Here is a 12763-nt window from a genome sequence, read left to right as displayed (position 1 = left end):
ATTAAACAAGTGAACTTATTTGATTTGATTTGATTTAATTTGTTGCCCCTGACAACTATAAAAAGTGTGCAGAAAACCAAAAACTAATAAAATTCATTATTATATAGAAATCATAAGGTTCAAAAAAATTTTTTTTTCCTCACAATGGCCCATCAAATAGAAGATATTTTGAACAGACTGAATGTACTGGAAAGCATGAACATTGCATTTCCGGCAACAGATTATAGTGACCCCGTTTTGATTTATGTGCATCCAGATGGAACACCTGCAGATCCATCCCCAATTGAAAAACTTCCCGATTTAATTAAAGAAATTCCGGTTTTTGATGGACAATCAAATGAATTGAGTGCCTGGATACGAGATGTTGATGCATTAGTGAGAGCATATCAACCCAATGCTAACAGCACCGTAGATCAGAGAAATAAATTTTACGCGATCTGTACAGCCGTCCGAAGGAAAATAAAGGGCGAGGCGAACAATGCACTAGTGAATTCCGATGTCAATATCAATTGGAATTTAATCAAAAAAACTCTTTTAACCTATTATGGTGAGAAGAGAGATTTGACTACTCTTGATTATCAGTTGATGAATTCGACTCAATCAGGAAAAACACTTGAATGCTTTTATGATGAAATAAATAAATTACTTTCTTTAATCGCTAATCAAATTAAAACAAATCCTGCATATAGTCATCCGGAAGCCTCAAAGGCTATGATTGATATGTATAATAGGAAAGCTATAGATGCTTTCATTCGAGGACTAAGTGGTGATGTTGGAAAATTTTTAAAGAATCATGAACCAGAATCATTGGCGAACGCGTATGCATACTGCATTACGTACCAGAATACAGAATACAGAAAAACCATGATAAGACCAAGACATGAACCGATTCCAGCACCTAGAATTCCGCCTAGAGCTCAACCTTTCATTCCAAAACCGAATCATGCATCAAATTTTGGTCATCAGCAACTAACTCGTTATCCTGTCCAATATTTTAACCGATTCCCACAACAGAACATATTTAAACCAAACCAATTTCAGCATTCAAAACCACAACAACCAAATCCTCAACCCCCACCAAGATTCCAGTTTCAGAATAATCCATTCGTTCCAAAACCCAACAATGGTGTAGAACCGATGGAAGTAGATCATTCAATTCGATCACGCCAAATAAATTATGCAAATAGACCTCCATTCCCAAATAAGAGACCGAGACAATTTAATATTGAAACAAACGAATATAGAATGAATAATGACAATCCTGACATTCCACAGTACTTTGAACAAATCCCTTACCTAACAGAAGAAAGTTATCCGGAAGGTCAATCTTTTGAAAATTATACTAACCAAGTAGAAAGACAAGAACAAAATGAATCTGAAACCGAAGAAATAAATGAATCAGCAGAGTTGAATTTTTTAGGATAAAATCTACCCTGCCTTACTTTTTGTATTATGGAAAATTGAAAAAACCATTGAAAATCTTAATCGATACCGGCTCAAATAAAAACTATATTCATCCGAAATATGCAGTTATTTCACATCAAGTGAAAAAACCATTCACAGTTTCTTCAGTTGGAGGAGATCTCCAAATCAGCAAATACTCACAAGCAAAATTATTCAAACCATATTCCAATATAAATATTAAATTTTTCCATATGCATAATCTAAGGACATTTGACGCCATAATCGGACATGATACGCTAAAGGAGCTGCAAGCAGTCATTGATACATCAAAAGAAAAATTAATAATCAATAACAAATATGAAATTCCATTATTACAGCACCAATTACAAGAAGTCAACAAGATCCACATTAGAAACGATCACCTACAGGTACATGAAAAGCAGAAATTAATTAACGTATTATCTCATTTTCAGGATTTATTCCAGCCCCCAGATGAAAAACTAACATTTACCACAAAAGTCAAAGCAGAAATACGAACTAACAATAACGATCCCATATATTCAAAATCCTATCCCTATCCCCAAGCTTTGAAACAAGAAGTTGAAAATCAGATAACAAAACTTTTGAAAAATGGAATAATTCGACCATCTAAATCACCCTATAATTCTCCAGTTTGGATAGTTCCAAAAAAAGAAGACGCATCCAATACAAAAAAGTACAGACTAGTAATCGATTACAGAAAACTAAATTCCCAAACGATAAGTGACAAATATCCCATTCCCGAAACAGCTACGGTTCTAGCAAACCTTGGCAACAATAAATACTTCACAACTTTAGATTTGGCTTCAGGTTTTCATCAAATTTCCTTGGATGAGAAAGACATTGAGAAAACCGCTTTTTCAGTAAATAATGGTAAATACGAATTCATTCGTTTACCATTCGGATTAAAAAATGCACCTAGTATTTTTCAAAGAGTAATGGACGATGTTCTCAGAGAACACATTGGAAAAATATGTCATGTTTATATAGATGACATTATTATCTTCGGAAAAATCCTCGACGAACATTTGGAAAATTTACAAAAAGTTCTAGAGACTTTGAAAAAAGCTAATTTCAAGATACAACCAGATAAATCAGAATTTTTGAAGAATGAAGTTGAATTTTTAGGATTTATCGTTTCCGAAAATGGTTTAAAACCAAATCCCAAGAAAGTTGAAGCTATTAAAAAATACCCAAAACCTACTAACATCAAGGAACTACGAATGTTTCTTGGATTGTCAGGGTATTATAGACGATTTATCAAAGATTATGCAAAGTTGGCAAAACCCTTAACAATCCTTTTAAGAGGGGAGGATGGCCACCGCCGAATAACTAAACACGAATCAAAAAATTTTCCCATTAAATTAAATTATGAAGCAATAAATGCATTTGAAACATTAAAAAATATTCTTACGTCAGAAGATGTTCTAATTTTTCCAGATTTCTCAAAACATTTCATCTTAACCACAGATGCTTCAAACACAGCAATTGGAGCTGTTCTTTCTCAACAAACTTTGAATGGAGAAAGACCCATTTCCTTCATATCGCGAACTCTATCTCGTACGGAAGAAAATTACGCTACTAATGAGAAAGAAATGCTTGCAATAGTATGGGCATTGAATTCCCTGAGATGCTTTATATATGGAGCTAAAATACAGATATACACAGATCACCTGCCGTTAACATTTGCTCTTTCACCAAAAAACGTAAATGCTAAATTGAAAAGATGGAAATCCTATCTTGAGGAACATGACTACGAAATATTTTACAAAAATGGAAAAGCAAATGTTGTTGCCGATGCACTATCCCGTGTGCAAATAAATTCACTAACTCCTACAATACATTCTTCAGACAATGATGATCAATGTTACATTCCATCCACCGAATCACCCATAAACGTTTTTCAAAATCAACTCATCTTCAAAATTAATGATCATTCAAGCTATAAACTCACCATCAACTTTGGAAAATTCAAAAGGCATATCTTCACAGAACCACGTTTTACTAAAGAATTCCTAACACAAAAACTTAAAGATTTTCTGGTACCGAAAATAATGAATGGTATTATGACAAGCGAACCAATAATGGGTGTTATACAAGAAATTTATAAAGAAGTATTTGATCCAAAGTTTGTACGAGCCAGATATGCACAGAAAATTGTAGAAGACATTAACAACGAGAATGACCAAATTAAGAAAATTGCAGAGATCCATAATTACGCACACAGAAATGCTAAAGAAAATGTGGCTCAATTAATAAAAAAAATGTTATTTTCCAAAAATGAATAAACTAACTATGAATTATATCAAAAATTGTGAAACTTGTAAAACGGAAAAATATGATAGACATCCACAAAAAATATTACCAGTAGAAACACCAATACCACATTACCCAGGAGAAATAGTGCATATTGATATTTTTATATATAATCAATACTTTTTATATCTATCTTCAATAGATAAATTATCAAAATTTGTTAAAATAAAGCCAATAAAGTCCAGATCAATAGCACATGTTAAAGATGCCCTTATTGAATTACTATTCGATTGGGACATTCCTTGTACAATTGTAATCGATAACGAAAGAACATTTACATCAGAAATAATAGAACAACACATTAAAAATTTAGGTATTCAAATTTATAAAACCCCAGTAAACCATTCAGAAACAAATGGTCAAATAGAAAGAGCACATTCAACCATACGCGAAATAATGAGATGCACCAGAAACTCAAGTCCGAATCTTCCAATGAATGATTTAATTCAATTAGCAGTGCATAAATACAACAATACAATTCATTCATTCACAAATGACACCCCAAAAAATGTATATCTTGGAGTTAACAGAGACAACCTGTCATTCGCAGATTTTGCAAAACAAAGACAAGAAAATTTGGATCGAATAATTAAAATATATCAAAATAAAAATAATAAAATTACAGTTCCAAAATATTTAAAATTCCCAGAAAATTGTTACGCATACGAAAAAACAAATACTGTATCTAAAAGAGACCCACAATTTAAAAAGATAAAAATAAAAGAAGATCATGAAACTTTTGTAATTGATGAATTAGGACGAAAAATTCATAAATCGAATCTCAGAAAATGTGTAAAATAAAACTAACCACTCCACATCATCTTCTATCTTTTCAGGCTCGCGCTCTGCGTACCTGTAGCATACTCACTATTACAAGTACATGATTTAACCAATAATCCTCTGGCCATAATACCTTTAGGTATTGCAAAAATAAAGATAGGTCACGTAAGAGTTGCCCACCCAATAAATCTAAATGAAATAGAAACAACGATTGAAAATCTCGATCAAGAAATCCAAAACAAATATTCTAACAATGCATTATACGAATTGATACAAATAAAACATTATAAATTATTAGAAACATATTTGAAAATAAAACCTTTCAAAAGAAGACACAAACGATGGGACACCATAGGCACTGTATGGAAGTGGATCGCCGGAAACCTTGATGCTGAAGATCTCCGCATAATTAACTCATCAATGAACTCCCTCATCGGTCAGAATAACGAACAGATATTAATCAACAAAAAAATTGGAGAACGATTACTCGAAGTCACAAAAATTGCAAACCAGGTGTTAACCCTAGAAACAGAAAGAATGAAAAATCACTCGGCAGAAACAAATCAACTAATTATACTCTCAAACTTGGATTCACTTCAAGACCAAGTGGAAACAATTGAAGAGGCAGTACTTATGGCAAAACATGGCATCCCAAGCAGTAAATTGCTATCCATTCAAGATTTTCACCTAATCGGTACATTTCTAGAAAGTCGAGACATATACATATCGTCATTTGAAGAGCTCCTGTCACAATCACAAGTACAAGTTGCAATTAATAATTCACACATCATGTACATTTTGAAAGTACCTCATGTAAGCCCAAATGAATTTCAATACAATTACATTGACTCCGTGATAAGGAATCAAAAACGTATAACAGTCAAACAAAATTACATAATACAAAATTCAACCCATATATACGAAGTCAAAGGACCATGTGAAGACAGAGGAGGAAGTAAATTCATTTGTGATAACAGCAACCTGGAACCTACAACAGAATGCATCAATTATCTCGTTAGAGGAAGACATTCAACATGTATCTTTGAAAAAGTTTACACGAAAGGACTCATCAAACGAATTAATGATGAAGTTATTTTCATTAACGAAGCATTAGCCGAAATATCATCAAATTGCAGTAGTTCTAACAGATTTCTCAATGGATCATTTCTCTTACAATTTCACAACTGCAATCTCTACATTAATGGAGAAACATACACTAATTATGAATTCACCGGCAAATCTTATCAGCCAACTACAGGATTACTTGTTCATGAAATAAGTACCATTGATGAACCACCAGTAGAATACCTTCAAAATTTGACACTTGAACACCGAGATAAATTGGAAACTCTTCATTTACAAAATAATTCCTTGCAATGGAAAATAAATATTTTTGGATCATTCGGAATGACGTTGATAATTGTCGCAGCCATAGCCATAGCCATTTCCTGCTTACACTCTTGGAAATCTAATACAAACATTCAGCTGAGCATCAAAGATCCAGATTCAGACAAAGAGGAAATCAATTTAACAGAAACAAAAACATCAAACGACTTATCAGAGGAACGAAAACGAGAAATCGAAGAATTCATAAACACTCCAACTCCATATCGCACGACAAGCAAATTTTGAGGACAAAATCATTTAAGAGGGGAGGAGTTAGCGACAGCCCAAACGTAAACATAAACAAGGAGTTAGCAGCAGCCATAACCGATATCGCGAGAACGGAGCTCGCCAGCATAAACATAATAACTCATCAAAACAACGATATGAGCTAGCCGCCGGTCAGCATTATTTCAAGGACAGAAATCAGGCCACCCGAAAAGATAAACACAGCACGCGAGCTGACTTTAGAGCTTAAGATCAAATTGTATTTTAGTCTTTAAGCAAGCGGGAATAAAAGATCACAAGCTCTAGTAAAATATTTTTTTTAGTTCTTAGTGATCCGAAAATATTAACTGACCAATTGTAAATGCTGGAAACATCCGGTATAAGGTTTCGAATAAAAACTTAATTCGTGGAGAAAACTTCGCCTTTGAAGACTGCGAATGCGAGTTTTTATGAAGTGTTGTTATGTTTATTTTAAAACTATGTTGAGTAATGTGAAATAATTATACAGATTTATTTCATGAAATATAGTCATGAATAAAACAACAGTTATGAATGAGGAATTCGAAATTTCTAAAATTAAATATAGAACCCTATTATGTAATTCTAGTTGAACAGAATTTCGCTCGTCAGCTGTATTTTGTTGTTATAGATAAAGTCGGGTGAAAGCTGTCGGCATAATTTTTCGAGCTGTTTTGTTTGATTGTTGCATTCCTGATATTTTGCGTTGGGAAACATTTCGGCAACATTTCAAAATATGCAATTCGCAATACACGACGTTCGAGGAAAAACTCGATTCGATAAGATTCTATCGATTTACAAAATACGAAAATTTGTTAATCTTCGGATGCATCGGAAGCGCTCTTGAATAGTCTGCCAATTAAATGTTATGTTTTTTTTCAAAACTTTTTGTAGACCACGGCGATATTTCCGTAACCAAACTAATAACGAATCCAATTAGCCTAAACTGTTTTGGAGACTTGATTGAATTCTGCACAAAATTGAATTACATGTTACTCTGGCGAAAAAAAATCTATTATCGTTACATCGTTTTTAAAAGTGCCAAAAATATTTTTTTTTTCATTTACGTTTAACTTTGAGCAAATTGCGTAACATCGAGAGAATCACCTGAAAAAACACGGGAAAAAATCGCGTAAAAAAGAATCCAGTGCACAACGCCTCATGTAGAAATATGTTTAAAAGTTGCATTTCATTCTCAATACAAAAACTTTCCAGCCAGCCCATGTTCATGCCATGTCCAGAAGAATAATTTCAGCATCCCATGCAATGTCATCAGTTTATTATAGTATGCTATTTATTTACAAACGCATTCCGTTTTATTTGTGATTGTGAATATAATTGAAAGTAGATCCTCTCTAGAGTCAAATATATGTGTATATCAAGGTTTTGAAATAAACTTCTTAACAAGAGCGTTTCCGATTAAACCCTGCTTCTTCCTCTTATACGAGAGAATCCTCTACCCCGGCCACGCAAAACCTTTCCGTTTGCCGGAGGACTCTTCGGTCTTAGGGCCTCAATCCGTTCGGTACAACCGGTGGTCGGGTTCTCTTCGAACGAATTTGCGTACAATTCACTGTTGAAGTTCGAATTGGTCAACTCCGGTCCAATGGTGACCCAACCCGGGCGAATAGTCGAATCACGTCCAAAGATGTGTAGCCTTCGACGTCCCAAACAGAAGTGCTCGATAATATGGAAAATCTCGATTGGTTTCTCTAAACTACCGAAATCGGCTTCCTCCGAGATGATCAAATCGATGTCCACATTAGCATGGATAAAATCGCCGTCTGTTGAACGCCGCACCGTACCTTTGATACCCATTAGACAGTGCTCTTTGGTACGCTGGAACACTGCTTTAGGCTCGAGTATTTTCGAATGACCAGGAGAGTCAATATTTGTTCTAATCCAGCAGATGTCCTCGCAGCGACGAAAGCCCCATTTTCGCAGGCAATTCCTTCCCATATCCAACCCTTCTGAGCTGCCACACCAAAGAAAAACGAAACTTCTATGCGCTGCTACCTCACCGATATCGAGAGCTAGGATTTCATCCCAGGACCAAAAGTTTCGGGGAGCTCCAGCCGCAACAGCGGCACCACCACGAGCGTATTCCTCCAGCGGAGGTTCAATCAAAATCACATCGAATTTAGTACCCAATGTTTTCAAATCGAAATTTTTGAGATCAGCGCGTAAATACATGGGAGGAGAAGCGGTTTCCGAAATTAGCTCATCCTTCAAGCGAATCAACTCTCTCAGCTTCGGATACTCCTCGAAACGGTCGGCTAATCCGACATCCCGAATAAAGTTTTGTGGTCGCTGACCCGTATCGACAAAATGTTGGCAGTAATCGTTATGAGGATTTGATGATTGTGTTCCCTTCAAAGGAAAAAGAAAACATCTTATAATTTATCTAAAAAAAAAAGGTCACTTACTTTCAGAAAGGTGGATGAATCGCGGTAAACCATTCCCTCTGATTGTGACTTTTTGGAGGAGCTTGCTTCCTCATCATCATATCGCTGTGATTTATTAATTGGAGTGTCCTCTGCTGTACCTAATACATGCTTTAGGTCCTCCACACTCGATACTCCTAGCTAGAATTTCGAACACAAAATGGTGAGACTTTGGGAAAGATACTTCAAAACAATTCACCGTTTGAGCCAGTAACTTTTTTCGTTTCTGTGATTTTTCACGAAGAGATTTAATGACATCGCCCATTCTTTACAAATCGGATGATTTCAAGAGGTAACAAACAAAACGATAAACAAAATTAAATAATGCTACCAAACTTTCTGCGGCTTGGGAAGCACGCGTCCAAAATCTGTAAACGAAAATCAACAAGCTGGCAAGATCGCTATTTGTCAACAGTATTTATCATTGTAGAAGGTAGTTGATCTCAAGCATATAGGTAGTCAAGGTTTAATCGGACATCTTTAATATCAGCACACTCAGAGAAATAATGAGAATATATGACTAATTTTAATTTTGTTGATGTGAGTACATGAGATCGAAGTTTTCTATAGAATTTTTTTATTCAAATGTCTTAAAATTGCCTGAAACGTCGAGATTTACTGTTATCTCACAATTTTTTTGAAAACCCCTATTTCATGTACTCACCCTTTGTAAACTAGAATCAAATTACAACTGAGCTAATATTTTGCATTAAGTATTTTGTCGTGCGAGTCAACATTTTACAGAAAGTTACTCATAAAAAATCAAGATGACCATTTTCATTGGCACTTTAAACCATACGTTTTGCCTCATATTCCGAAAAAATTCCAGTCCTAGAGGGTCGAATTTTGACAAAATAAATTGAAGAAGTAGGCCTTGCGAAGTAGGCCTTGAGAAGCTGTCAAGCGCTCGTGGAGAAAATTTTCATGGCATTCCCAAACTAGCTCTCAAGTTGTACAAACGTATTTCAAATAAACTTCCATCAATTTCAATAGGTTATGGGCCCAGCAAAGGAAGGAATCCCGCAGTTGACCGGACCAAACTATGAAAATTGGTGTTTCCGGGTCAAGCTATACATGGACGCAGTTGAAGTATCTTCTGTGCTGACGGGACCAGTTCCGGCTGAAGGCGCTGAGGGTCGTGCGAAGTGGGAACTAACGAACAAGAAGGCCAAATCTGTTCTTGTGGGATTTATTGCGGATGATGTTCTTGAAGTTGTCCGGGAAAAGGAAACAGCGGCTGAAATGTGGAAGGCTCTGGAAGAAACTTTCGCGAAACGGTCGGTATCAAGCCAGACTTTGCTCAAGAAGCAGTTGGCGCGGCTGCGTAAGAAGGAAGGATCGTCCATGCGAGCTCATTTTACTGTTTTCGATGACCTTGTCAGGTAACTCAAGTCCGCAGGAGCTAAAATGGAAGAAGGTGATTTGGTGGCGCAATTATTTTTAACTCTACCCGATAGTTACGACCCTCTGGTGACGGCACTCGAGAATCTGGCGGAGAAGGACCTGAAGCTGGAGACAGTCAAGCAGCGGCTGTTGGCTGAAGAGAGCAAACGGGCAGATCGTCTGGATGACTCGAGTGAAGATAATGGTGCGGCGTTTGTCGGCGGTAAGAAAAAGAATCAGAACCAGAAGAAGTTTTCTGGTAAGTGTCACCGCTGCGGAAAGCCCGGACACATGAAAAAGGATTGTCGTTCAAAGAAACCGGAAGGCAGCGCAAATGCTGCGGTCGGTAGTAAGGCAGTCGCATTCATGGCAAACGGTGACCAGAGAAAGTCTGAAGCCAGGAAGATTCACTTCTGCGTGGATTCGGGATGTAGCGATCATCTCGTGAACGATGCAAGTCATCTGCAGTCCGTGCGAAAATTGAAAGATCCGTTCATCATCGATGTGGCTAAAAACGACGATACACTCGTTGTGAAGTTTGCTGGAGAAATTAAAGGTATGTCCAACAAAGGGATTGAATTTCATATACAGAACGTTGTACTGTTGCCGGATCTACGAGAAAACCTGCTCTCGGTCAAGAAGCTCTTGCAGGCTGAAATCGATGTTCTTTTCACTGGTCGTGGAGGTCAAGATCGTGCGGAGTTCAAGAAGAACGGAGAACTGATAGGTGTGGCATATCTTCGTGGAAACTTGTACCAACTGGAATTGGATGTCAGTTCTACGGGAACAGCTAATATCACTGTGACCGAAACAAGTAAGTTGTGGCATCGTCGTATGGGTCATGCAAGTCAGCAAGCGTTGAACAATCTGGCGAAGCACGAAATGACTACGGGTTTTGTGAAGAAAGTTGAGTGGATTGGTTTTTGCGATACGTGCGTAATGGCGAAGCAGTGTCGAGAACCGTTCGATGGTGTACGAGAACATGCCACACGTCCGCTAGAGAGGGTTCATTCAGATGTGTGTGGTCCCATTGATCCGCCGACGTGGGATGGATCAAATTACTTCGTGTCGTTCATTGACGACTGGTCGCATTTTGCTGTGATCTATACAATCAAGCGAAAGTCGGATGTATTCCGGTGTTTCAAAGAGTTTGAAGCTATGGCTACTACTCAGTGGCAGACAAGGATTTGCAAGTTAACCGTGGATCAAGGCCGTGAATTCTTTTCGAATGAACAATTGAAATACTACAAGAAGCGAGGCATTCAAGTTCAACCAACGGTAGCTTATTCTCCTCAGCAAAACGGGGTAGCTGAACGTTTCAACCGCACCCTGGTTGAAAAGGTAAGATCAATGTTAATTGATTCAAAAGTTCCCAAAAACATGTGGTCGGAAGCGGCTTTGACGGCGACGTACCTCTTGAACCGTTGTCCCACGGTGGCGTTGGATGGAAACGAAACTCCTGCTGAGAGACGGATGACTGTGAAACCGGACCTTAACAAGATCAGAATTTTCGGGTGCAAGGCCATGGCGTGGATCCCAAACCAACAGAGGAAGAAGTTGGATCCCAAAAGCCGCGAGACGATAATGGTTGGCTACGCTCCGAATGGATATCGGCTATGGGACAGAGCAACAAGAAAAATAGTGATTGCAAGAGACGTGAAATCCAATGAGGAATGCTTCCCGTATGCAGACCAATTCGATGAAGCATCTGAGGTTCCCTTGGTGATCCCCACATTGTACGAACCAGAGGGGGACGTTTTGAAAAGCTCTGTTCAAGAACTAGATGCAGTTCCTGATTCCGGGACTGATGAAGAAGACGAGTTCGAGGATTTGGAAGAAGGAGAAGTAAAAGTAAACCCTGGGGCGCTCCCTTCGCAACAAAGAAGTGACGACTGTCCGAAGTCAACCACGAGGCATAGCGAACGGGAGCGCAGGCTCCCAGGTAAGTTGCTTGACTTTCTAACTGGATTTAGAGCAACCTCTGCTGCTGAAAATTTTAATTCTACAGATCCACCATCATCCTACGCGGAGATCGAAGGGCGTGATGATCAGGACCAATGGTTGGCGGCTGTCCGTGATGAGCTGAAATCCATGGAAAGCAACCACGTGTGGCGCCTGGTGAAACGTCCAGCAAAAGTGAAGCCATTACAACCGAAGTGGGTATTCTGCGTTAAAGAAGATGCTGATGGAAATACTGTGAGACATAAGGCTAGGTTGGTTGTGAAAGGGTTTCTCCAGAAACCTGGCCTCGATTATCACGAAACCTATACACCAGTAGCTAAGCTGACGACGATTCGAGTAGCCTTAGCTGTTGTGTTGCAGAGAGGAATGTTCATACACCAGATGGATGTGAAGACGGCTTTCTTGCATGGTGAGCTTCAAGAGAAAATTTTCATGGCCATACCCGATGGTGTTGAAGCGGAACCTGATATAGTTTGCCAGCTGCAGAAGTCATTATATGGTCTCAAGCAGGCTCCAAAGTGCTGGAATCAAAAACTCAATGAAGTATTGTTGAAGCTTGGATTCAAGAGATCACAGCATGATTATTGTTTATACACCCGGATCGACGAGAGGGGGAACGATGATGTCTACCTAGTCATATACGTCGATGACCTGCTGATCATGGGATTAAGGATCAAGACTGTTGAAGAAGTGAAAAAGAAGTTATCTCAGTTCTTCAAAATGACGGATTGTGGTGAGATGCAACACGTCCTTGGCATGAAAATTGCGTACGATCGGACACCAGAAAAGATACAGTTTTCGCAAGG

The 12763-nt window shown here is 37.9% G+C and overlaps 1 protein-coding gene across 1 annotated transcript; it reads right to left on the bottom strand.

The window, feature by feature from the left end:
• Window positions 1-7461: 7461 nt before the first annotated feature.
• On the bottom strand, window positions 7462-9015 carry LOC129777199 (N6-adenosine-methyltransferase non-catalytic subunit). The gene is made up of 3 exons (XM_055783326.1): window positions 8812-9015; window positions 8595-8753; window positions 7462-8538 (listed from the first exon to the last, which is right to left on the bottom strand). Exons 1-3 carry the CDS (start codon window positions 8875-8877, stop codon window positions 7588-7590), a joined length of 1176 nt encoding a protein of 391 aa, XP_055639301.1. The 5' UTR covers window positions 8878-9015; the 3' UTR covers window positions 7462-7587.
• Window positions 9016-12763: the final 3748 nt, after the last annotated feature.

Source organism: Toxorhynchites rutilus, chromosome 3 (assembly GCF_029784135.1).
Source record: "Toxorhynchites rutilus septentrionalis strain SRP chromosome 3, ASM2978413v1, whole genome shotgun sequence".
In the NCBI taxonomy this organism is placed as follows: Eukaryota; Metazoa; Arthropoda; class Insecta; order Diptera; family Culicidae; genus Toxorhynchites; species Toxorhynchites rutilus.
This window is presented reverse-complemented; position numbering and strand designations above follow the sequence as displayed.